This window comes from Microcebus murinus, chromosome 19, assembly GCF_040939455.1.
Source record: "Microcebus murinus isolate Inina chromosome 19, M.murinus_Inina_mat1.0, whole genome shotgun sequence".
NCBI lineage: Eukaryota > Metazoa > Chordata > Mammalia > Primates > Cheirogaleidae > Microcebus > Microcebus murinus.
The window spans coordinates 2,037,050-2,062,353 of NC_134122.1; the positions used below are offsets into that span (position 1 = coordinate 2,037,050).

The window sequence follows — 25,304 nt, forward strand, 5'->3', positions numbered from 1 at the left end:
AGGTGGGGGGCGGGGGCCGTCCCCGCCGGAGCAGAGGCGGCAGCGCCCCGCACTCGGGGTCTCAGACGCTTAGCTCGGCCTAGGGGACGTGGAGCGATCCCCGGAGACGGTGCTCCAGCTCGCGCCTTTCCTGGGGCGCGGAGCCAGGCGCTGGCCTGGGGCAAGGCCGTGAGAACCCTGCGCCGCGGGAGGGCCCGGGGCTCCGCGCTGGGGAGCGAGGAGGCGTCCCAGGGAACCGAGCCCGCGGGCGCAGCGCAGCCGCAGAGGAGGCGGGGCACGCTCAGACCCCGCCCCATATGGTAATGCAGCACCACCGCCCCGCCCCGGCCCAGGGGCCGGACGGGTCCAACCCGCGAGATCGAGAGGCCGGCGGCGCCCAGCAGCGCACCCGCAGAGGCCGAGGGCGCGGGGCCTGGCGCCAGGGCCGGGCCGACGGGCTGGCAGCGCAGCCTGGGGATGGTCAGCCGGCCGCTCGCGTGTCCCGGGCCGTGGCTCCCCCGCCGGCGCGAAGTGGTACGCCCCGCAGGGGCGTGGCCCGGGTCATGTGACGCAGCCGCGGCCGCCATTTTGTTCTGCGGTGCTGGTATTTAGAGCGCAGCAGCTGCCGGGCCGGACGCCCTCGCCGCCGCCTCTCCGCTCGCCTTCGCGCCTGCCCACCGCGTCCTGCCCGCGCTCGCCCCAGCTTCGGCCCGCAGAGCTCGCCCCAGCTTCGGCCCGCAGAGCTCGCCCCACCCCACCCGCAGACATGTCCGAGAGCAAGAGCCCTGAGTATGCTTCGTTTTTCGCCGTCATGGGCGCCTCGTCCGCCATGATCTTCAGTGGTGAGCGCCGGGGCAGGAGGGACCCGCGGGGCGGGGGGCACCGGGGGCGCGCGTGGGGCTCGTGCCCGCCGCTCGCCGGGGTTCAGTGTGTGACGTCACTCTGACGTAATCCCGAGCTGTTGGGGGACCCAGCCTCGCGTGACTGCGGGCGGGGGTCGGGGCCCCGAGGGCTGCGGGAGGCCAGGGGCGGGCCTCGGGGGTCCCGGGCCGGCGGCCCTGCCAGCCGGCCGTGTCGGTGCGGGGGTGGGGCGGCGGCACCGCTGCCATCTTAGCCCCGGGAGAGGCGAGAGGGAGGCTGGGGTGGGGGCGCGGGGGGCGGCGCGCGGTCCTGCGCCTGCTCCGCACTCCCCCATTTCTGCAGGCAGGTGTGACATCACGCCTCGGAAAGCGCCCCGTCCGTGGGCGGCGGCGGCAGTGGTCGGGCCCGGGAGCTCCTCGGAGGAGAGTCCTTGGTGCTCCCTGGACGGTGGGAGCCTGTGTCTCCGCCAAGGTCCACAGCCTTCGCCTATGTGGCGGCCAGACCCCTGCGGGGGTCAGGTAGGCCTGTAACAGAGGCAGGTGCTTCCTGTTAGAGGTGTCATGGTTTCCCAATGGCCCTGTCGTGTGGGTTGATTGGGAAAGCTGGGCTGAGGGGTGGGTCCTGAGAGCCCTCAGGGACACAAGGGTGGAGTGTATGGAAATGGAGGGGGAGAGGGGAAGGCCGGCCGCTGTCATCGCTGGCTGTGTGTGTGTATGCTTGCTGCTGAGGGTCTGTGCTTTGAGGGGGTTGAGAGAGTGGCATGAGGTGTCAGATTTATGGGGTTTGGTATTTGTTTCTTAGGAGGCAGTCTTCCACTTTTGGCCCTAATGAATGGATGGATGCATGAATGAATGACTTTCAGTTTTCCTTCCTGAGGCCTGGAATTGGGAGGGGCTGCCCCGTGCCTGTAGAAGGGGCTTCCTTGGGCCTTGACAGTCCTGGGTTGTCAAATTTAGTGGAAATCGGTCTACCTGGGAGAAAAGCGACTGGGTTAGGCCCAGGAATGTGGGACCCAGGGAGGTAAGTTCTGACCCAGTCTCAGCCCCTGTGGACTGGTCTAGCCTGGTCTGGTCTCCGCCTCCTCAGTTAGGTCTGGTTTTAGGCTTTGATGACCTCGCCCTGCCACACCCTCCCTGGTGAGAGTGGGGGAGGCTCACAGTTCAGGTATGTGGAGAGTTTGAACTCCAAACAGTCTCTGCTGCCTGTAAACACCTGTGGGGGCTTGGGACTCTGCTCACTTGGGGGCCTCCCTCTGCCTGGGCCTGTCCGCCAGTCATTTGTGGCTGAGCTAGCCCTGCCCTTCCAATCATGTGCAAGTCAGGGGTCATTTGTGGTGGGAGAAATGGTCTAGTTTTCCCCTTCCCTCCCAGGCACCGCCTGCTCTTTCCACACCTACCCGGCTCCCTCAGGTGCTGCCACACACCCCAGCCCTCAGCCAAGGGGGCTGTTCTTTGTTCCCAGAATGCCTCCTGAGACTCTCCTTTGCTTGGCCACCTGTGGATCCTGCTGTAGCTGCCATGCATTCGTTCATCTACAAATTTTGATTGACCTCCTACCAGCACGCTAGGTGCTGGGCATATCAGCAAATAAAATGAGCCTTGCCCATATGGGACTCCTGTTCTGGCTGTCACTGCTTGCTCCTGAAGCCCTGAGTTTGTTCGTTGACCCCTTTCTGTGCACCTAGCTCTTTGCTCCCCATCAAGAACCTACATGTGCTTTGCAGCAGAGCCAGGCATTCAGGTGTCTGGAAATGATCAAGGACGGGGTATCAGTGGCCTAGGCCTTTCCTTACACTGCGGCTCCTGGGGACTGAGGCCTGTGTGCTCCTAGTGACTCTCGTGTGGCTCCTCTCTCTGTACCCTCAGCTCCACATGGCGCTCAGTGTGGCCCTGTGGTTGCTAGCCTCTCACTTGGCCTGTCAGGTCAACTTCTGACTTCGTTTCTGCCCTCCAGACATGCCTTTCCCTGGGACTTGTCTTCATCTCCTGTGCTTACACGAACAAACCCCTCTGTCCTCCTGTGGCCTCTGCTGTTGCTACCTGGCTGGCTCCAAGCTCTGTCACAGCTCTGGCACTGCCTGCCTAGGACTCGGCTGATTGGTCTTAAACCGAATGAGGTCCATGCACAAGTTTCAGGCCCCCCATTCCCCATCCCACTGTCCAGCTTCCCCTTTTTTCTTATGACAAACATCCTGTTGGTGCTTTCTTCATCATGTCTTCCGAGAAGCTGTCATTTGCTCCCTTTCCATATTTTCTGTGAGTTCCTCCCTCCTGGTGGGCACCCCATATTTGGTAGTTGTGTTCCTAGAGCTGCCTCCACTCTTTCTGTCTCTTGCGCAGTCTGTCATTGTTGACAGGTCTGCCTTCCACAGCCCTGGCAGGCTCGGTCCCCAGAGCTAGTGTCTAGGGCCCTCCATGCTTTGCTGTTGTTTTATGTCCTGTCCCTGTGGCTCCTGCTGGTCATCTTGGCTTCTTCCTTTGTTCCTCTGGTTGCCTCCCCCCCCCCCCCCAGCTACATGATCCGTCTGCTGCCTTCTGTAGCCAAGGGCCCGGATCACTGCCTGCTCTGCCAGGCGCTGGCCTCACAGGGTCCCACTCCCGCTGGCACCGAATTCCCTCTGTTCGGCTCCCCACCTGGTGCGGCTGTGGCCTGTGGTCTCCCTGTTCAGTAACATGTCCCCAAGGGTGCGAGCCATGCTCTGGTCTCGCGCATATGTGCTGCTGTCTGACCTGCTGGGCCTGCAGTGGGAGCCCCCAAAATAACCTGTAACGGAGAGTTCCAGGACAGGCCCTCAAAGGTGGGCCCCAGGCAGAAGGCACTTATGTCTGGCCACTTTAGGGATGGTGTGGGGGAGGCAGTTAGCTGCCCTGGCCTCCTTCCTCCGTCTTGTCGCTGCTTAGCCTGTGCCATCTTGTTTGGCACCTCCAAATACGCTGTCTGGAATCATTTTGCCGCCTTGCTCTGCCTTCTTGTGACTCCTTGCTCACTGCCATTTCGGCTTCTCCCCACTCCCCCCACCACCCTCTTCTCCACTCTCCTGTGATGTGTTGCCAGGTCTGGAGGTCACCGTACGTGTGTCTTCTGAGCCCTGGGAAGGAGAGCCCTTCTGACCTGACTCTTGCTCAGCGCTGAGCACAGAATAGGTATCATTTGTGGCCCAGAAAGATCAATAAAATGTGCAGAGGAATGCCTGGGATGGTCCCGTCCCTTCTGTCTCTGACCTACATTGTCTTCTGTGGGTAAGGCCAGGTATCCATCTGCTCCCCTAAAAGGACCATGGCGTGAGTGCCCTGGGCAGAGATGGGGCATGGGTCTGTCAATGCAGCCTGCTCAAGCAGCTTACTGGTCCCTGTGGTGGCCCTGGAGGGCAGGTGGCAGACATCAGAGGAGCCATCTGAGCCCCACCGTGTCTCTATTCTGTGTTGACATTCTCCACTTTGAGGCCAGCAAGGGAAATAAAGTTCCTGAAAAGGAAGGCAGCATCACCTATGGAGAGGAGGAGGGACAGCTCCAGAGGAAACACGGCACCCTAGAGTCTCACCTCCCCCGTACGGATGTGGTGGGAGGCTCAGGTGGCCCAGCCAGGCTTCTGAGCTCAAGGCCTCGTGGTCAGGCTGGGTGTCGACTGCGATAGCCCTGTCCTCTCCTCGGCTCTCCGTTTCTCCTCTCTGGTTAGTAGAGAAGATTAATCTGTCAGGGGTCTAAGGCCTGCTCTGTGGCCGAGGGTGCCCAGAGTTGCCCTTTGTGGAAGAGCCCCCAGCCTTCCTGTAGCATGTTGAGGGCTTGGCATTGTGGCAAGTTTGGTGGGCTGGGCAGAGAGTTAGGGAAGCTCTGGCCTGGGGCGGGGGTGGGGGGGCAGAGACAACAGGTTGGCTGCTTCTGACCCTGAGGTCACACCCTGTGGCAGTAGCTATGCCATCTGGCCTGTTGTGGCGTTTGGCCTGTGTTGTCCCTGGGCAATAGCCACAGGGCTGGCTGGCTGACCCTGGCCCAGCGTCTGGGCTGCTGAGATACAGTCAACTTAGTACTTTCCCCGGGGCTTTCCTGACTTGAGTGCCAGGGACTCTGGGTAGGACAGGGGTGCTCAGAATCCCAGGCTAGGCTCCTGGGGTCCCAGCTGCCTTCTTTACCACGTGGCTGGGCTGCCTGAGGTCGCGGGCAGCTTGAGGATGGGGGCAGCCGTATTGAGGCTCCCAAGGAGTATGGGGTCTGTGCAGCAGGCTTGGGCAGCACAGGCTGGAGTTACACAGCAGAGCTGGGAACCCCAGATAGGCTAGAGGGCTGTAAGGGCTACTGCTGGAGGAAGAGCTGGACTGTAGGGGTGAGGGGGCCTGAGGCTCCAGATAAGGGAAAGGAGGGAGTGGCTGCTCTAGCTGGGTGCCTTCTGCAGCTCCCTCTGCGTGTGGTTACTTGCGGTAACTCACAGCGGTGCCACAGGCGTCCCTTCCAGCCCCCAGGTGGCCAGTGTGCTGCTCTGGGCTCACTTCATTCTCCTCCCACAGCCCTGGGGGCTGCCTATGGCACCGCCAAGAGTGGCACAGGCATCGCAGCCATGTCTGTCATGCGGCCGGAGCTGATCATGAAGTCCATCATCCCGGTGGTCATGGCCGGCATCATCGCCATCTACGGCCTGGTGGTGGCTGTGCTCATCGCCAACTCCCTGAACGAAGGCATCAACCTGTACAGGTGAGTGCTGGGGCTGCGCTGCAGGGCTTGGAGGGCTGTGGGCAGGTGTGGTGGGCGGGTGCAGGAGACCCCGCAGCCCCTTCTCTGGCCTGCCGGCTGCTAACAACAGGTCTGTGTCTTTTCTCCCTCCAGGAGTTTCCTCCAGTTGGGCGCGGGCCTGAGTGTGGGCCTGAGTGGGCTGGCGGCCGGCTTCGCCATTGGCATCGTGGGGGACGCCGGGGTGCGGGGCACTGCCCAGCAGCCACGCCTGTTCGTCGGCATGATCCTGATCCTCATTTTCGCCGAGGTGCTCGGCCTCTATGGTCTCATTGTCGCCCTCATCCTCTCCACAAAGTAGCCCGTCTCCGAGCCCACCAGCCACAGAATACGATGTAAAGACCACCCCTCCTCATTCCAGAACGAACAGCCCGGCACGCAGCACAGGGCCCCCCGTAGTCGGTCTTGTACATGCGCAGTGTCCTAGTGCCCGTTCTTGCTCGCCCCATCCTGCCCTGTGCCGCGGCCGCCGGCTGCCCCTCACCCCGCCGCCGGCGAGGACCCTAGAGTGCTGTGTGTAAGGGTGCATTAGAGCTGTCATTCCCTCTCACTGGATGTTTATTTATAAAGAGCCGATCTGTCCATCCGTCTGTGGAGCAGCCCTCGTTCCCTCCTATATAGTACCCCCAGTAGTTGCGCCGTGGGCCCATTTGGTGGGACGCGTGGGCGGAGCCCCGCCCTCGGGCCTGGGGCGGTGTGCGGCCCGCGGCCCGAGCTGTGTCAATAAAGTTCTCGGTTGTGACTGGAGCCCGTGTCTGCGCCGCTTGTGGGGGGTGGGGGCGGGCCGCGCGCGCCGCGTCACGCCTGCCGCCGGACCTTGCCGGTCACGTGGACCCCGCGATCACGTGGGTGCGGCAGTCACGTGGCGCTCCGGCTCAGTCAGCTGAGGGTCACGTGGACGCAGCGGCGCCCTGGGCTCCGGTTCGGCGCTGGCGCGGGATTCGCCTCCGCGGGCTCGCGGCGCCGGCTCAGGATGCGCGGCCGGGAGGGCGCGGCGCGGGCCCCGGTGCTCCAGTTCACCAACTGCCGCATCCTGCGGGGCGGCGCGCTGCTCAGGTGCGCGGCCGGGGCCGGGGGCGCGGGCTGGCGGGGCGGGGGCCGCGGGGGCGGGCGGCCATCCGAACGCCCGCCGCTCCGTCCGCAGGGAGGATCTGTGGGTGCGCGGGGGCCGCATCCTGGACCCGGAAAAGCTGTTTTTCGAGGAGCGGCGCGTGGCCGACGAGCAGCGGGACTGCGGGGGCCGCATCCTGGCACCCGGCTTCATCGACGTGCAGATCAACGGTGCGGCCTGGGCGGGGCAGGGAGCTGGGGTGGGGGGAGCTCTGAGCACCGGGCGACTCGGACTTTTGTGTGGTCGCAGGTGGATTTGGTGTTGACTTCTCCCAGGCCACGGAGGACGTGGCTTCGGGGATCGCCCTGGTGGCCCGGAGGATCCTGTCGCATGGTGTCACCTCTTTCTGCCCCACCCTGGTGACTTCCCCACCGGAGGTTTATCACAAGGTGAGGTCAAGCTCCAGCGTCCAGCGAAGGAGGCCGAAGAGGCCCGTAGGAACAGCCAGTCCCTTAATTTTCTTTCTTTCTTTTTTTTTTTTTTTGAGACAGAGTCTCACTCTCTTGCCCGGGCTAGAGTGAGTGCCGTGGCGTCAGCCTAGCTCACAGCAACCTCAAACTCCTGGGCTAAAACGATCCTCCTGCCTCAGCCTCCCGAGTAGCTGGGACTACAGGCATGCACCACCATGCCCGGCTAATTTTTTCTATTTTTGGTAGAGACGGGGTCTCTTTCTTGGTCATAGCCCCTTTATTTTCAAACCCCATGCCCTCCCGCCCCAGCTCATTCCCCGTGGCACCTCAGCCTGGCCTTCCTTCTCGCTTCCCTCCACCTGGGCCTGAGGTTCCGCTGGGCTTTCTCCATCACTTGTCGGTCTGCCTGGCCGCTGTCCGCACACTTGCTGGCTCAACACCCCGACCTGCGCAGGCCCTTCCCACTCCGCACGCTGCCTGCCTCGGTGCTTCAGAAGGCCCCCACCCCCGACTGAGGTGTGGGGACTTCCTGGTTGCCACACCAGTCCCCGGTCAGGCTCTTCCTCCCCAACCTGTCAGCGGTTCTGACTCAGTTGAGACTCTCTGGCTCTTGTGCTGCTCTTGCCTGCATCCCCACCCTTGGACTTTCCTTCGCCCTAGGAGGTTGTCCTCAGTCTGGTTTTCCTTTACCCAGGTTCTCTGCTGCACTTTTTCATTCAGGTTCCTGCTGGCTGTGGGTATGTTACTGTTTTTCCCCCTGAACTGTTTGGGGATAGGTTGCATACACCATACCTGTTTGTTCCTTAATACTTAACTATTCTTGAAAAATATGGGTGTTTTCTTATGCACCCACGATAGCTAGTGAGTTTAGGAAATGGGCACTGTTGATACTTTAATCCACTGTCTATGTTCTAGTTTTGTTGATTGCCCCAGCGGTTTTTTCCTGAAGTACAGTGTTCATGGCAGGGTCATGATGACCCTGCCCACAGAGTCAGAGCAGGAGCTGTTGGGGTCCACTGCGGGCTTTGGGTTTGGGCTTCCTGGGCTTGGTCCTGGCGTCTGAATTCATCTGCCTGCTGGAAGACTCGGGACAACCTTACTCCCTCTGACCCTGTTTCCTCAAACCTAGAGCGAGAGCGGTAACAGCTATTGTCTCTGTGACAGCACTGTTGTGTTGTGCTCAGCACTGGGCTTGGTATGAGGCGGGATTTTCCACCACTCTCCCACTGGAGTCAGATGTCAAAAACCAAACTTGTCTTCCGGCTTCAAACCGGTGCCTGGTTCTCCCAGCTGCTCTCCAGGCTCTGGGCCCTGCCGGAGTGACCTTTCCAAGAACTAGGACTCAGCATCCCCAGCCCTGTCCCCCGCCCTGCAGCATTCCTTTCCTATCTGTTAGGCCTTCTTTCTCCCCAGGCACCCTCCCTTCTCCTGGCCCGGGTTCTCTTCCTGGAAGGCCTTCCCCTGGCGCCTGTGGTAGCCAACTGGTTCCAGGCCTCCCTGGCCAGCCCTTGCCCACCTGCCCACCATGCCAGGCACACCGCCCATGCTTGTGGACGGGAGGGACTGCCCGCCCTTCTTCCCTAGGAACGGGAGTGTCTGGCGAGTAGCACGTTTTCTTTTCATATCTACTGCAGTCCAGGTACCCTAACCTATAGACCCTGGGCAAACACTTCCCGGGTGAAGGCCTTGGGAGGCAGAGCATAAAACTGTTGAGGGTGGAAATTGTATCGGGCTCTGGATATGAAAACCTATGCTGTATCGTCTTAGAAACCAGGCGACCCTTCACTTGGCTCATTCTCCCACCATCCCCCTACCTTCCTCCAGGTCCCATTTCAACCTGGGTTGAATTGGATGGCAGCTTTGCCAGGTGTTACCCATGTCTTTTGTTGTGTTTTGGTCCATTGAGACCATCTGCTGCTTTTTGGGTGGTATCCTCTGGCCCTGCCCTGTGCTGCCATACCTAGAGGCAGATCTGATCACTTGTTCTCTGCTCCAAGCCTATTTGCTGAGCCAAGGTCAGGCACCTCCTCGGAGTGGCAGCCAGGCCACTGTCTCTGGCCACACACACCCTCTACTTAGTGCTGCTTTGCTTTCCCTCTTCAAGGCTTTGGAAAAACTCAGCCACTATCTCTTCCCTAATCTTTAATAGACTTGTATATCCACCTGGCTTGTTAGGAAAAAGCAGCCCTTTGCCCCAACTAGTTTCTACCCTAGGGACAGTCCCTTTCAACTTAATGACTCTTTGGAATTTGGCCCCAGGTCTCTAGAAAATACGCTGGTATCTCCACTTGGCTCTTTAGTTTCTGGCAGCCTCTGTGGCTTCCCACTGGGACTGATGAGGATTAGCCCTTTCATCCCTGTGTGTCCCCTCGTCCTCCCCAGGTACCACCGCATGGATCAGGCAGCAGGACTGTGAAGGGCTCTCGGTGCAGTTACATCTTCCCACCTGCCAACCCTGCTTTCCGTGGAGTCAGTGTTGTCTCCTTAATTTGTTAGCTATTAACTCGATTGCAAGTTTTCTACCCATTGAGCCACTCTGTCTGGCTATTTAGACTCACCATGGGGTCTATCAATTTTGTGTTTCTGCAGAAGCCTTTGGGACCTGGTCTCCCGGCACTGGCTGCCCTGGGAACTCCCTTCCCCTCACCTGGGGATGTCCCTTGGCCTCTTTCTGCTGGGTCTCTCATGCCCAGGGTCCGATGTCTTTCACTTGGCTCGTTTATGGCTTCATTTTGGTAAAGCAAATACTCCAGTAACTTCCAGAGAAAGGATCAGGAGAGGTCAAGTTTTGAGATCTTGAAGGCCTGAAAAGTCTTTATTCTCTTGACCAATGGCTTGGTTGGGTTAGAATTCTAGGTGAGAAGTTGTTTTTCTCTAGAATTCTAAAGGTACTGCTGTGTTGTGTTTTAACTTCCTGGACTGCAAATGAGAAGTCTGAAACTGTTTGATCCTTGACCCTTTGTAGGTGACCTGTTTCTTCTCTCTGGAAGCTTAAGGAATCTTTCCTCTGTCCCTGGATCCTGAAGTCTCAGTGTGGCACTCTTTGGGGACCGGGGAGTTCATCCATTTTGCTGGCTGTTGGCAGGCCTGTCAATCTGGAAGCTCAGTTTTTGGTTTTGTTCTTTTACTTTTCTTGTGTTACTTCTTTGGTGATTTTTTTTTCCTTCCCGTTTCTGTGTTGTCTCTTTGTGGTTCTTTTTTTTTGAGCCAGAGTCTCGCTTTGTTGCCCAGGCTGGAGTGCAGTGGTGTCAGCCTAGCTCACAGCAACCTCAAACTCCTGGGCTCAAGCAATCCTGCTGCCTCAGCCTCCCAAGTAGCTGGGACTACAGGCACATGCCACCATGCCTGGCTAATTTTTTCTACATATGTTAGTTGGCCAATTAATTTTTTTCTATTTATAGTAGAGACGGGGTCTCGCTCTTGCTCAGGCTGGTTTTGGACTCCTGACCTCCAGCAATCTGCCCGCCTCGGCCTCCCAGAGTGCTAGGATTACAGGCGTGAGCCACCGCGGCCAGCCTCTGTGTTGTCTCTTTGTAGGACCTGTAATCCCACTGTTGGGCTTCCTGGACTGGTCCCTACTTTTTTCTTCTCATTTTCTTTCTCTTTGACTTTGCCTTTCTTTTCTGGACATTCCCTCGACTTTATTTATTTATTTTTTTATTTTGGTATTAGAGACAGAGTCTCGCTCTGTTGCCCCGGCTGGAGTCCAGTGGTGTGATCACAGCTCACTGCAGCCTCCAACTGCTGTGCTCAAGCAATCCTCACACCCCAGCCTCCTGAGTAGCACATAGGCACACCTCACCATGCCCAGCTAATTTTTAAATTTTTTGTAGAGATGGGGTCTCACTGTGGAGTGCAGTCTTGTGATCACAGCTCACTGTAACCTCGAATTCCTGGGCTCAAGCAGTCAGCCTCCCGAGTAGCTGGGACAGCAGGTGTATGCACAGTGTCTGGCTCATACGCTTAATTTTGACGTGCTTGCTTTGTCCTCCCCCACCTCGCCCTGTGTTCCTTTTTCTAACATTCTGTTCTTGTTTCATGGATGCAAACCTCTTGCCACCTTGAGGCTACTAACAATGGCTTTGTCCTGTGTCTTTGTATTCTCCGGGTTTTGGCTTTCCCTACTCACTCTGTCCTCGTTTGCTGTGCCTTTGGTCTCCTTAGCGAGGCTTTCCCGAGCTGCCTGGCGAACCGGACTGTGAAGTGTCTTTGAGAACAGGCACCAGCAGACTGGCTGGCAGCACCTAGCCCGGGGGCGCAGTTTTCTGGGGACAGTCGTAGGTTGGTCCCTGAGTCCTTTCTCTTGGGCTGGTCCGGTCCCAGGAGAAGAAGGGACAGGCCTGGCCGGTGCCCTGCTGAGGGCCTCACGGACACACACGTCCACTTGAGTACCCGCTTCCCGCCGTGCCTCACACTCCCCTGCACAGAGGCCCATGCGTGCTTCTCTGTACGCTGCACTGGGCATGCTTGGGGCAGGAGCTTCGGGGACCCAGCTACTCCTTAGTGAGTCTCCTTTGTTGGTCCCCATCACCCCACTTCTCAAGGTACAGGCGCTGCCAAGGCCTGAGCCTGTGGGGTCACTGTCCCCACTGCGTGCGCCTTCCAGAATCTGCCCAGTGTCTGCCTGCTGAGCTGAGTCTGCCTGCTCCCTCCCGTCCTCTTTGCCCCGGGTTTGAGCCTGTTAAAATCCCTTAGTTTTGTTTGGGGTGGGGAGTTCCAGTAGAGGGCACAATCCGGCCACCATCCCTACCCTGCCCTTGGCCGTAGATCCCATAGTTGTGGTGGCTGTGCTTTTCCTGGCTGACCACTCTTGGGGGCCTTTGGCCACCTTCTGATACCTGAGGGATGGCCAGCGGGGGCTGGGTCCTGAACTCTGACCTGTGATCTCTGACCTTGGTTGGGCTGTGACCTCTGGACACTGGGCCGTGGGGGCAGGGCTTTAACAGCTGGTTCCCCCCAGGTCCTTCCTCAGATCCCTGTGACGAGTGGTGGCCCCCATGGGGCAGGGGTCCTCGGTGAGTGGCTGACCCTCTCCCTACCCTCCCTGGGAGGCTCCTGGGGCACCTGTTGGCAGCCCCTCCCCTTCCAGATGCCCAACTGGGGAGGGAGGGCGGGAGGTGAGGCGAGGGGCCGGGGCAGGGTGGGGGGCTGCTGGAGCCGCTCTGCTCCCTCCCCCAGGGCTGCACCTAGAGGGTCCGTTCATCAGCCGGGAGAAGCGGGGTGCGCACCCTGAGGCCCACCTCCGCTGCTTTGAGGCCAATGCCTTCCACGATGTGCTGGCCACCTACGGGCCCCTGGACAATGTCCGCATTGTGACTTTGGCACCTGAGCTGGGCCGCAGCCACGAGGTGATCCGGGAGCTGACAGCCCGTGGCATCTGTGTGTCCCTAGGTGAGTGGGGCCATCTCCATGGGGGGGCGGCCAGGGGTCCTGGGCCGGGTGCAGAGTCTGAGTCCAGGCCCCTGCCCAGGGCACTCGGTGGCTGACCTGCGGGCGGCAGAGGCAGCGGTGCAGAGTGGAGCCACCTTCATCACCCACCTCTTCAACGCCATGCTGCCTGTGAGTGCCTCCCCAGCACCCTTGCCGGGTCCGAGGTGGGAGGGGGCTCGGCGGCCCTGCTGTCGCTCAGCTGTCTCCTTACCCTGTGCAGTTCCACCACCGTGACCCAGGCATTGTGGGGCTCCTGACCAGTGACCAGCTGCCCCCGGGCCGTGGCATCTTCTATGGGATGATCGCCGACGGCATACACACCAACCCGGCCGCCCTGCGGATCGCCCACCGGGCCCATCCCCAGGGTGAGCCTCCGGGCGGGGAGGGGAAGGACGGTGGCCGGTGGGCAGGTCCTGAAGTTCCTTTCTCCCCAGGACTGGTGCTGGTCACCGATGCCATCCCTGCCCTGGGCCTGGGCAATGGCCATCACACACTGGGACAGCAGGAGGTAGAGGTAGACGGGCTGACGGCCTACGTAGCAGGTGAGTGGTCCCCTCCTCACTCACTGCCCTCATGAGAACAGCCCCTCTGCCCCTTGGGTGGGAGGAGAGAACCCAAGTGTGCCCTGCTTGCCCACGGGACCCCAGCCACGACCTAGTGGCCCACAGCCCCCTCAGAGCCCGGCCTCTGCTCTCAAGGCACTACGACGCTGTGCGGCAGCATAGCCCCGATGGACGTCTGCGTCCGGCACTTCCTGCAGGCCACAGGTCAGTGGGCCGGTGCCGAGTGTGCGGGGGCCATGTCTGCATTTGGGAGAAGCTGGAGGGAAGAGTGGGACCCACCCAGGCCCTGTCCCGCCGCCTCTGTCTATGGCTGTGGGGTTCCCAGGGTAGGGACCGGCCCCTGGGAATGTTGCCGAGGCCCTGCCCACACGCTCACGGGCAGCAGGCACACCGTGACTCGTGCCTAGGGTGACAGGCAGTCACCCTGGACACTCAGAGCTAGGGTCCTTGTCACAAAGTCCCTGAGATGGGAGCTTGAGCTGCGGGGTGTGGGGGCTGCTGGTACAGTCATAGGGATTGAGGATTGTCACCAAGCTGTGTCCCCTGAGCAGGCTGCAGCGTGGAGTCAGCCCTGGAGGCTGCATCCCTGCACCCTGCACAGCTGCTGGGGCTGGAGAAGTGTAAGGGGACCCTGGACTTCGGAGCTGACGCAGGTGAGGGCCGGTGCAGGGCAGTCAGCAGCCTTGGCTCTGCCTGCTAACCTGAGAGTTCTCGGGGGGCCTGGGATGGGGTAGGAAGAGTGGGTCTTCCTGAGCACCCACTCCCAGGTGGCCTTGCCCCGCCACCAGCCTCAGCCTGGTCTCTGGTGCCCGTCAGGCCAGGCTTTCTGGTGTGCAGGACCAGGCCAGGCTTGCAGGGAGCATTGTCCCTGTCCTCAGCTGCTGGGAGTTGGAGCTCTTGGTTCTAGCACCTCTGTCAGTCTGTGATAGGTCAGGGTGTCCTGCATGGGTTGCGCCCCTGGGCCTCAGTTTCCCCACCAGCCTCGGGTTGTGGGGAAAGATTCCAGGTGGGGGTGGGGTAGTGGCCCCGCCCCAGCCCCAGCCCTTTCCTCACCGCCTGGCTCTGACCCAGACTTCGTGGTGCTCGATGACTCCCTCCATGTTCGGGCCACCTACATCTCGGGTGAGCTGGTGTGGCAGGCAGAGGAAGCCGGGCAGTGATGAGGACCTCGGCTGGAGAGGACACCTGGCCCCAGCTGGATACCTGTCAGGGCCAGGCAGCTGGGGAGCTGGCCTCCAGGGAGCAAGTGGGGCCCTGCCCCAGGCTGACAGCCTTGGCTCTCGTGGCCACCCTGGAGGCGACTGCATAAACATGCGCCCAGCAGGGACTCGCCCTTCTCTGGGTTTTGCTTGCACTCGACACTGGCTCCTTGCTGTTTGCTCCTCCCCTGGTACCCTCCTGGGGACGGCATGTGTGGCTTGTGGGTGGGAATTGCTGGATTCCAGCTCAGCCCAGGCCTGTGGGGCCCCAGTGAAGGAGACAGAGTCCACCCTGGTAGGTGGCCCTGCCTGAGGCCTGCAGACACAGGAAGATGTTGGGATGAGCAATGAATGGGGGCAGATGGGGATGCAGTCAGCGCGGGTGCCATGGGGTGGAAGCCATGGGCCGCAGGCGGGAGACCTGGCAGGAACGGGCCTGGAACAGGGAGTGTGGACGGTGTCAGGAGTTTGCTGTCTGCACTCGGAGATGGGTGGGCAGAGCAGAAGCCCAAGGCGTAGTCCTGGGCCAGGGCACAGAGACAGGGCCTCCACTGCAATACTTGACCTTCAGGAAGGAGTCCACACTGGCTGGAGGTCCCTGACCCCTGCTCCCGGGCCTGCCCAACCTGCCCAGCGCTCAGTCCCACCGCCTCACGGCCCTGGTGGGTAATCGAGGTTCCACTTCCTTTGGTGTCTTTCAACAACCCCATCTGCTGGCCTGATCCCAGGTGGACATGGCGAGCCCTCCTTTGTCTCAGTGCACAGGCAGCTGTGGGGACCCTGTCTGGTATTGGTGGGCAGCTGGGTGTCACTAGTGTCCTGTGCCCTGAAACTGTTTGCCCTGTTGGTGTCATCCTGCAGCCTTCCTGTTCCCTCGGCCTGGCAGCTCACCCTATATCCACTTTCCCACTCCTCGTGGGGAGCATGGGCTGTTTGGCTTCTTGGGTAGCTTTGAGGCCAGGGAGCTTTGGGGATCCCTTGACTCTGAGGGTGACCAGGATGTGGGGGGCAGATGTCCAGGTGAGTGTTTGTAGCCCCAGGTCTGGAGTTGTCTGGACTTCCAGGTGCTGGGGTGGGCGGCCCCTTGCATATGGTGCTTGCAGTCCTCAGTGCGGGACATTTCGGACACCGTTGCACCTGGCCCGGCCACTGTTCCCTTCCCTTCTGCCTCTGCTGCGAAGCCCACCCAAGGAAATGTCTGCAGGCGCAAAGTGACAAAGATGGTCTCCAGCTCCACCTGTGTTTGAGGGCGAATGGCCTGGGAAGGACAGCCTTTGCTCAGGGCCTGGCTGGCCCAGGGCTGAGGGAGGGCCTGGGCAGGGGCCACCTGTGGGGGCACAGGGGACCTGTCCTCAGCCCACGTGTCCCCAGGGTGCACACCGTCAGTCCATGAGTGCCAAGGGATCCTGACCTGAGAGGCATGGGGTGCAGGGACGCCCAGGTCCACTGTGGACAGTGATGGTCCCCTCTGCACGTGGCTGGCCAACTCCCGAGTGTGCCAGGTCCCAGGAGAGGGCCTGTGCACAGGGGATCGCAGTGGCAGGGAGGTACAGACGCGCTTCTCGGCAAACATTAAAAGCTGAGCAGGGCTTGCACCTCCCTTGCTGGTGTAAGTACTTGGTGTTGTCCCTGCTCTTACCAGAAATCCAGAAATGTCCTCTTGGTCATCCCCATTTCTCAGGTGGGGAAAGGAGCACTGAGACCTGGCAGGCCCTGTGCCGTTCAGCTCGCCACCACGCCCCCTCTCTGGTGGAAAAGCTGGCTGAGATAGGTGGGCAGCAGGTCCCCTGGGTGACAGGAGCCGGCACTGGGTAGAGCACTTCAGCCCAGGGCCAGAGGCCAGGCAGGGCCTTGGTGTGTTGGAAGGAAGCGGGCGGGGGCCGGGGGTGAGCGGGCTTTGGGCTGCTGAAGGGGTGGGTTTTATTTGAGGTGTGGGGAAATACTGGGGGTGGTCTTTGGTTTTTTGTAAGTATAACAAGCATGAAGTTCAGTGGCGTTAAGTGCATTCACATTTGTGTGTTCAGCGCCTCCATCCATCTCCAGAACGGTCCCATCTTCCCAGACTGAAATTCTGTACCCCCAAACACTCCCTCTGCGCCCCTGACAGTCCCCTTCTGCCCTGTGCCCGCCCATGAAGTCCAGGCAGGAGGCTGTGGGCGGGGAGGTGGCGCGGAGGTGGAGGTCCGGGGGAGACCTAGCGTCGTGGCCCGTCGCTTCCTGGACGAGAGTGGAGGCCAGAGACCCTGCGTGGGCCCCACGCACGGCGCCAGGCCAGGAATTCGCTCCTCGGCTCGCAAGGGCCGCCTGGTGGCCGGGCCTGGGAGCGCAACGGCCCTCCACTTGGCGCGCCGGGCCGGCCGCGGGTTCGAATCCCCGCTCTCGGGGACACAGCCACCCATCTCACCCTCCGGGCCTCCTGGGCTCCGAGCGCACCCGGCACGTCGCGGGGGGGCCATGCGCTCGGGGCCGGACGGTGACTCGTGGAGGGGTTCCAGGTCGTCCAAATCTGAGAACTTGGTTGGGAGGTGTGGGGACGGGGGACATGCATCAGCGGCGACCGCGCCGGGACGGCAGCGGACCCAGGTGGCAGGATGCCCGCGATGGATCTGTGCCTGCCCGCTCCACCACGCCGCCGTCCTGCGGCCCGGGTGCCGGGTGCACCGCGCCAGTCTGGGAAGCATGCGGCGCGGGACACGCCTGCCGGGGGCGGGGCTTCTGGGGGCCAATTAGGACAGTGGTGGGCGGGGCGAGTTGCCCTCCGGTGCAGTCGATAGACGCGGGCCGGAGCGGAGAGCCCGCCGGCCCCGCTGCACCCCTGCGCCCGATCTCCGTGTGGGGAGGCCGAAGGGCGGGCTGGGCCACCAGTCCCTTAGGCCCCGCCCCGCTCGGGCGTTTCCGGGCTTGGGAGCTGGGTGGGCGCAGCGCGGGGTGGGGGAGCCAGGGGGGCTGGAGGGAGGGCGGCCGTGCTCCGACCCGGGGGTGGGGGGCGTCTCCCCTGCCCGCTTCCCAGCTCCCAGTGCTCGGGTGGGATGCCCGGGCCGCACCTAGCCTGGTGCCCCGCTGCGTCCTGGTCCTGCGCCTTTTACCGCATTTGCGTCACGTGCTTTTTTTCTGAATGGGTCTGCGCTTTTGCCATTGCTTTGCGGTTCGTTGCTTTTAAGTGGAACAACGCGAGTGGAGAGCTTCCTGGGTGGGGATGTGTGGATCTGTCTCGCCAGTGTAAGAAGGTGCCCAGTATCCTAGTAGGTTAGCGTGCTCCCTAACCCCACCCCACCCCCGCGGGGGGCGCACCTGGAGGTGGGGGGCGGGCGTCTGGGAGCCCGGACCCACAAGGGGTTCTGCGTGGCTGTCCTCTCGGCCCTGTAGTTCCCTACCCTCTGCCCCCAGGACAGCCACAGCAGGGCCTTCCGAATGAGTTTCCTGTTGCTGCTGTCACGAATCACCGCAAACTCAGTGGTTTCAAACAACGCAGATTTATTTAGCAGTTCTGCGGGGCTAAGTCAGAAATGGGTCTCAGTGGGCTGAGATCAAGGTGCTGCCAGATCTTTGTTTTTTCCTAAAGGCTCCAGGGGAGAATCCATTTCCTACGTTTCTCATCCTCCAGGGCTGCTGGTGCCCTCGGATGGTGGCCCCTGCTATTTGCAAAGCCAGTGAGTCTGTCTCACTTTGCATCACTGCGACCCACACTCTTCCTGTTTCTTGCTCTCATCTTTTGGGAACACTCGTGATTATACTGGGCCCACCTGGATGATTCTGGCTCATCTCCCAATTATTATTATTATTATTTTTTTTAGTCAGTCTCACTCTGTTGCCCCGGCTAGCGAGGACTTGGTGCTGGCTGCCCCTGTGTGGCACCCGCGTGAGCGCCTAGGCCAGCCCATGCAGCCAGGCCACTTCTGGTGCCCAACCCGCAGAAACCACAAGATAACACGCTTGTTTTTGGGGTCTACATCTTGGGATGGTTTGTTACACAGCAGGTCACAGTACACTAGCTGTCCGATGTTCCTTAGGCTCTGAACCCTGCTCCCTCCCTTGTGCCCTGAGGGTGACGGGAGTGAGGCCCAAGCCCAGGGCCTGGTGTGTGGCCGGAGAGCACGCCCTGCGCCTGCACAGCCCCCAGCCCCTGCAGGCAGCCATCTCCTTGCCCCTCCCTGGGCAGATCATGACCTCACAATGTCAGGCCACCTCACTGCATCCTTTGGGCCCCAACAGAGGCTCTGGGCAGAAAAGAGTCAGAAAAGGGCCAGGGGGTGGGCCCTCCTCCAGCGGGGTGCCAGTGAGCTGCTGGGCCAGGTGAGACCATCTGCCCCTTGGCTGCTGTCCACAGTGAACTGCGATTGTGCTTCCTTTCTGGTACAGCTGGTTTTGGGGAATATTCCTAGTCTCACTGACAGCTTCTCAATTCAGCTTTCTATGTAGTGAGAATCTATCATGTTCAGTATTTTTCTGGAGTCTTCTGGGAGCCTGCTCCACTTGGGTCGAGGTGCTCCCTGCTGACAGCTTTTATTCTCCTCACACACCTATTTAAACGTGTACTTTTCTCCCCAGGCACTCCTGCAACTCCATTTGCCTGATTTTGTTTCTTCCCCACAGCACGTATTGCCTGCTAATGTGCCGTAAGACTTCCATGTTCATTAGACTTGCTCTCTTCCCCCACTCTGCCAGTGGTACTGGTGTTCCACAAGGGCAGAGACTTTTGTGTTTGGTTCACTGATGAATCACCAGTGTCTAGTGCAGTACATGGCATGGAAGGGAGGCTCAATAAATAGTTGTTAAATGGACTTCCCTTCATCACATTCCTGTGCATTCTGTTTCTTTTTGTTTCCTGGATCTCAGCTCTTCTTTTTTGGTTTACTCCCTTCTTTGATAGAGCAGATCCTTCAGTAACTTTCTGAGAAAAGATGCTTGTGATATATTTAGATTCTATAGCTTTGCACATATTTACACTTACGTTCACTGTAGTCTGGCAAATGTCTTCACATGAAAGACGGTATTAATAAATATTGAGTATCTGTCTTATAAGGTGGTAATGAGAAGTAAGGTAAATCATATGAAATGGTTAGCATTCTCTCAGTACAAGTTTGTACTACCTTTTTTTTTTGGTTTGTTTTATATGAAGGGGTAGGGCTTTGTGAGAAGGGGCGCTCAGTTGTCTTGTTTGTTTTTTGTTGAGACAGGGTCTTACTCGCCACCCAGGCTAGAGTGCTGTGGCATCACCCTAGCTCACAGCAACCTCAAACTTCTGGGCTCAAGTGGTCCTTCTGCATCAGCTTCCTGGGTAGTTGGGACTACAGGTGCACATCCCACGCCTGGCTGTGTGGTTTTGTTTTTTTTTTTTTTTCTTGTCTTTTTGGTAGAGATGGGGTCTCACTCTTGTTCAGGCTGGTCTTGAACTTCTGAGCTCAAACAATTCTCTGGCCTTGGCCTCTCAGAGTGCTAAGATTATAGGTATGAGCCACTGCGCCCAGCCTTTTACTACTTTTGGAGGACTAAAATAAATATAAAAGAATGGCTGTGGGGAGGCAGTTGAACATAGTGGCTAAAAGGAGGGCATTGGAGTTGATCAGGGCTGGTTTTTAGTCTTGTGCTCTGTAAGCTAACTATGATGGAAATCCCTGAAGCCTCGGTTTCCTCATGTAAACAATGGGAAGGATCATAGCACCTGCAACTAATGGGGCCGTTGTGTGGCACGGGCAGATACACTGCTCTTAATACGTAGAGGGCTATTGATGTAGAATAATGATACCCATGTTCCCCCATTTTTTTTTTTGAGGCAGAGTCTAACTTTGTTGCCCTGGGTAGAGTGCTGTGGTGTCAGCCTAGCTCACAGCAACCTCAAACTCCTGGCCTCAAGCGATCTTCCTGCTTCAGTCTCCTGAGTAGCTGGGACTACAGGTATGTGCTATGATGCCTGGCTGATTTTTCTATTTTTATTAGAGATGGGGTCTCTTGCTCAGGCTGGTCTTGAATTCCTGTCCTCCAGCAGTCCTCCTGCCTCAGCTTTCCAGAGTGCTAGGATTACAGGTGTGAGCCACTGAGCCCGGCGTCATGTTCCCAAATGTTGAATGTGTCTTGGTATGGTGACAAGAGATAATGTCTACCTTGAACTTGCAATTCTGTATGCTAAGAATTTATCCTAAGGAAATAAGTAAAAGTATGCCTGGATTTAAGTGCAGGGCCTTGTTAGTGAGAAAAAAGCATGGGAACTATTTTAGTATTTATTGTTAAGAGAGTTGGCCTGGAAAACATAGGAAGACCCTGTCTCTACAAAAAAATTTAAAATTAGCCATTCGTGGTGACAAGTGCCTGTAGTCTCAGCTACTCAGGAGGCTGAGGCAGAAGGATCGCTTGAGCCCAGGAGTTTGAGGTTGCAGTAAGTTGGGATAATACCACTGTACTCTAGCTCAGGCAACAGAATGAGACCCTGTATGTGTGTGTCTCTGTCTCTGTCTCTGTCTCTGTCTCTGTCTCTCTCTCTCTCTCTCTCTCTCACACACACACACACACACACACACACACACACACACACACACACGGGCCAGGCTTGGTGGCTCACGCCTGTAATCCTAGCACTCTGGGAGGCCGAGGCAGGTAGATCACTTGAGCTCAGGAGTATGAGACCAGTCTGAGCAAGAGTGACACCCCGTCTCTACTGAAAATAGAAAAAATTAGCTGGCCATGATGGTGCATACCTGTAGTCCCAGCTACTTGGGAGGCTAAGGCAGAAGGATCGCTTGAGCCCAGGAGTTTGAGGTTGCTGTGAGCTAGGTTGAGGCCATGGCACTGTAGCTGGAGCAGCAGAGTGAGACCCTGTTTCAAAAGAAAAAAATAGAACTTGGTCAATACATGGATCCATAAACTATGGGATGTTCCCCCATTAGAGTCCTCTGCACCTCTTACAACTGAGGAGAGCTGTACAGGATACAGGATGATACATTGTTAAGTGAAAAAAAAAAAAAGCAAGTATCAAAGCAGCATGAACAGCTTCAGCCCTTCTTGGGGGTAGGGGTTACATTTGCTTTTTGTTGTTGTTGAAGGTGTATAAAACATGCAGAGGACAGGAAGACTGGATAGTCAGACAGGGTCTGTAAAACCTGGGGACCGATGTACCGACTCTGGCACATGTCTGTCCTGGAATCTACACTACCTTGAGCAAGTTACAGAATTGCCTTGTGGCTTAGTTTCCTCATCTGAAAAGTGGGGCAACAGTACCAGGGATGCTTGGTTAGAGTAAATGAGATTTGGCATGAAAATGCCTCACTTAGAGTAAGTGCTGAGTAAACCTTAGTTTACTAGTTTACTATTCACTAGTAAACTTAGTTTACTATTCACTACTATTCAACAATTTATTCTGTCCACCTGGGACTATGGGCTCATTTATTTGATTGTTACTTGTATTGTCTAAATTTTTAGTTATTTTATTTATTTATTTTTTTCAGACAGTCTCGCTGTGTTGTCCAGGCTAGAGTGAGTGCGGTGGCGTCAGCCTAGCTCACAGCAACCTCAAACTCCTGGGCTCAAGCGATCCTGCTGCCTCAGCCTCCCAAGTAGCTGGGACTACAGGCATGCACCACCATGCCTGGCTAATTTTTTCTATATATATTAGTTGGCAAATTAATTTCTTTCTATTTATAGAAGAGACAGGGTCTTGCTCTAGCTCAGGTTGGTTTTGAACTCCTGACCTCAAGCAATCCTCCTGCCTCGGCCTCCCAGAGAGCTAGGATAAATTTTTATTTTTTATAATAAAGATATATCATTCCTCTCGGAAATAGAAAAAAGGACTATTCAAAAATATGCAAACTGTCAGATAACAAGGATGATACAAATTTTGCTTAAAACATTAACATCGCACAATAATGTGAACGTAATGTCGCTGAATTGTACACTTAAAAACTGGTTAAGATGGTAAATTTTATGTGTATTTTATCACAATTAAAAAGACCCAGCATCAACATCATCGTCAACAGTTAAAACGACAAAGGGGAAAAAAAAGCCCCCACACACATTTATAGGCAAAGACAAAAGTTCTGAGAGTGTCTCCGGGACTATGAACGGTGATAGGATGGGCTTATTTCTGCCTTATAAATGTAGCTTTATAGCCCGAATTTCCTTCCGCGAACGCTTGTTAGCTGCGAAACTAGTAAAGTTGCGTCTCCTGACGTTTGCTAAGGGCCGGCTCTGGCAGCCAGGCCGCAGGTTCGAGGCCAGCCCCGCCACTGCCTCGGGCGTGACCTTGGCAGCCCCTCTGAGCCTCAGTTTCCCCGTCTGTCAGCTCGGGATGACAGCTGGCCCCCCGCCCCGCCCGGCCCCGCCCGCGGGCCCCAGGATTGGTTCGCGCGGGGTCCCCCTCCCCAGGCGGGGCCGGGCCGCTCCCGCCCGCCAGGTCCCAACCCGGAAATGCAGCTGGGGCAGGGGCGGAGCCCGCCTGGGCCGCGGCGGAGCGATGACTGGCATGGCCTATGGGCGCGGACGGCGGCGGCCGCGCGGCGGAAGTTCCGCCCGGCGTCGCGCGGGGGCGGGGCGCCGCCGGGGGCGGCGGGCGGCGGGGCGGGCGCAGGATGAGGGCGGCCATTGCTGGGGCTTCGCTGCGGGGAGGAGGACGCTGAGGAGGCGCCGAGCCGCGCTGCGCTGCGGGGGAGGCGCCCGCGCTGACGCGGGGCTCATGGCCAGGACCACCAGCCAGCTGGTGAGTGCACGGCGGCGGGCTGGGCGTGGCGGCCGCCCGGGTCCGGCGAGGCGCGACGGCCCGGGGTCCCGAGGGCCGGGCGGCGCCTCACCTGCTGCCGGGCGGCAGGGCCGGGGACAGCGGGCGCCAGCCTGGGGCGCCGCTCGGGTGCGGCGGGGAGCCAGGGCCCGGGCCGGGGCTGCGGCAGGCGCCGGGGGCGCTGACAGACGCGCGGCGGGCGGGGGAGTCCGGGGAGGTGTCACCGGGCCAGGCGGGGTGGAAGTGCTTGGAAAGTTTGTTTTCTGCTTGGCGCAGGCTGGAGCCGAGTCTCCGGGTTACCTTTCGGTTGTGTCTGCGGAGGAACCGCCCTGGGTCTTCACCTGGAACGGGGTTCCGGTGCCTCCGCCTGCGAGAGAAGCAGAAAGTGCGAGTTCTTGCTGAAAGCACCTGATGCTCCTGGGCCCCGTTTCCAAGTACTTGATTAGAGTGGTCTGGAAAACTCCTTTCACTGCCCGGCGAATGGGCATTTGGGTGCTTTTCCTGCCTTGTGGCTCTGCTCAGTGTTGTGGGAAGCCCCTGGGAGGCCGGGCTTGAAGGCGTCACTCAGAGGAAAGTAAGCTTGACAGGTAGGAGGGATTTTAGTTGAAAAGACCCAAACAAACCACTTGTTGGGTGAAATGTTTTGCTAAAAGTATCTCTGGTGTGTCTGTGTTTTTTCTCTGTTGCTAAAAGTATCCCTAGCGTTTTTATGTTTTTTCCTTGTTAAGTTCGGGAGTCTTAGGATGATGGTTTAAGAATTTATACCCTGTACGCGCTGTGAAGTGGGTGATGAAAGAATGTCTGGAGAGCTTGCAAAATTTGATTTAAAAGACAAGTCTCTTAAATGAAGGAAGAGCCAAGAAATTTACTTGACCCCTTCCAGGATTTGGCTCTATGGTACTGGTTTGTATTCTTTTTTGGAGGGTCATGGAGGGTCATGAGCCCCTTTGAGAATCTGAGGAAAGATACGGGCCCTCTTTTAAGAAAAGCGCACAGCTACACTGAATTTTGTAACTGCTTTAGAGTGTTCTTGAACCTTCAACTCATCTGTGGATTCAGGTTGAGAACCCTGCTTTATAGAGATGGGTGATAATTGATCTGAAGTCTCAGAGAAGGAGGACCTGTCAGTTTAGAAAAATGGTCAAAAGGAATAGGAATGCGTTTTGACCGTTGAGGCACCTGTGGCTATACCCTGGAGTGCCTGGGCTAATGTGCGAAAACACGAATTAGGCTGCATGACGAGCCCCAGCGGAGACTGGGGCCGTCGGTCACGGTGAAGTGTATAAAGTGAATTTGCACACAGTGATGCTGTTGCAATGCAAGGTGTGTGTTTGACAGCATCGTGGGAAGAAGAAAAGAGCACATTTTCTTATGGCCTTGGCAGTTGCACTTGTGGACATTTGCAGTTTTCTTGACACAAGGCAGATTTTTAGTACAAAACACTGGAATCCAGTGAGCAAAAATGATTTACAGAATAGAGGATAGAGTTCTACATAAGGAAGTGTGAGGAACTAGGCTTTTTCATCTTTGTGGAGATTATCCCATACTTCCTGTCAGGAATGGCAGAGACAGCCCAATGTTGGATTTTCACCTGGGACAGATAGATTTTCAGGGTTCAAGTGGGTTTGTGTCTGGACTTTAAGGTGGTACTCTAGGCCCTGGATATGAGAAGCCTCCCTTCCAATTACTAACTTTCCCATGTCTTTGTGCGCGTGTACAGCCAACAGGGGGAGCAGTGCGGGCTGAGAAGGTAAGACTTGGCCAGCTGGGTCTGATTCCAGCTGGGTGGGAGGCTGTGAGTTTTATCTTGCTGACTGGCTGGAAGGCAGGCACTCCACTAGGTACCTTCACACCACGTTGCAAGGCAGATGTCCTTCCTATTTTACAGGGGCAGAAATTGAGGTACAGAGAGCATAAGTACCTGCCTCATTAATTAACTAGAGTACAATTTGGCAGTGACCCCAGTGTCTCCTGCCCCTCATGTAAGGCACCCCAGAGAGAGGGTCTGGCCAGGCAGCTTAGCATGAGGAAAGTCCTCTGTGCCACTGCCCAGGATGTCTTCTCAGGGGCTGGGCCTGAATGTGTTGACTGTGCCATGCTGGAGGCAGGAGAGATGTCTTCATATGGAAGGACAGCACACACACGTTTTTGGGCAGATGGCTGGGCTCTGTGACCCCTGGGGCTCAGCCTCCTGCTGTCAGAAAGCAGCTGTTAGGAAGGAGGCTCTGCTTCGGCCTGTTTTGAGGGCTGCTGCACCTGAACAGGTGAGGCTTGGAATCCTCTTTTGGAACGATGTGTAATTTTGTTAAAAGTAGAATTGGGAGA

General features: G+C 57.9%; 4 protein-coding genes and 1 long non-coding RNA gene across 7 annotated transcripts in view; 4 read left to right on the plus strand and 1 right to left on the minus strand.

Annotated features, from left to right (window-relative positions):
• Positions 1-25,304, minus strand: part of RNPS1 (RNA binding protein with serine rich domain 1) — a 337,992-nt gene that overhangs the window by 225,735 nt on the left and 86,953 nt on the right. The gene's annotated exons all lie outside the window — the stretch shown is intronic.
• ATP6V0C (ATPase H+ transporting V0 subunit c) lies at positions 552-6,309 on the plus strand. The gene is made up of 3 exons (XM_012743678.3): positions 552-821; positions 5,343-5,526; positions 5,659-6,309. Exons 1-3 carry the CDS (start codon positions 746-748, stop codon positions 5,861-5,863), a joined length of 465 nt encoding a protein of 154 aa, XP_012599132.1. The 5' UTR covers positions 552-745; the 3' UTR covers positions 5,864-6,309.
• LOC142862410 (uncharacterized) lies at positions 1,157-4,027 on the plus strand. The gene is made up of 2 exons (XR_012913468.1): positions 1,157-1,358; positions 1,943-4,027. It is a non-coding gene; the product is annotated as an uncharacterized LOC142862410 (long non-coding RNA).
• Positions 6,419-14,435, plus strand: AMDHD2 (amidohydrolase domain containing 2). Its single transcript, XM_012743677.3, has 11 exons — positions 6,419-6,618; positions 6,707-6,843; positions 6,923-7,062; positions 12,044-12,098; positions 12,262-12,474; positions 12,554-12,642; positions 12,734-12,878; positions 12,948-13,055; positions 13,212-13,280; positions 13,628-13,729; positions 14,148-14,435. Exons 1-11 carry the CDS (start codon positions 6,536-6,538, stop codon positions 14,234-14,236), a joined length of 1,230 nt encoding a protein of 409 aa, XP_012599131.2. The 5' UTR covers positions 6,419-6,535; the 3' UTR covers positions 14,237-14,435.
• PDPK1 (3-phosphoinositide dependent protein kinase 1) overlaps positions 18,434-25,304 on the plus strand; it is a 70,747-nt gene continuing 63,876 nt past the window's right edge. For 2 of the 3 annotated variants that reach the window (XM_012743680.3, XM_075994977.1), the window contains exon 1: positions 18,434-18,568. In XM_012743680.3, the coding sequence (XP_012599134.2) occupies positions 18,449-18,568 (120 nt within the window). In that variant the 5' untranslated portion in view covers positions 18,434-18,448. Of the gene's footprint in view, positions 18,569-22,810; positions 22,962-25,304 lie in introns of those variants that run through there. The other variant, XM_012743681.2, reaches the window with a different exon arrangement.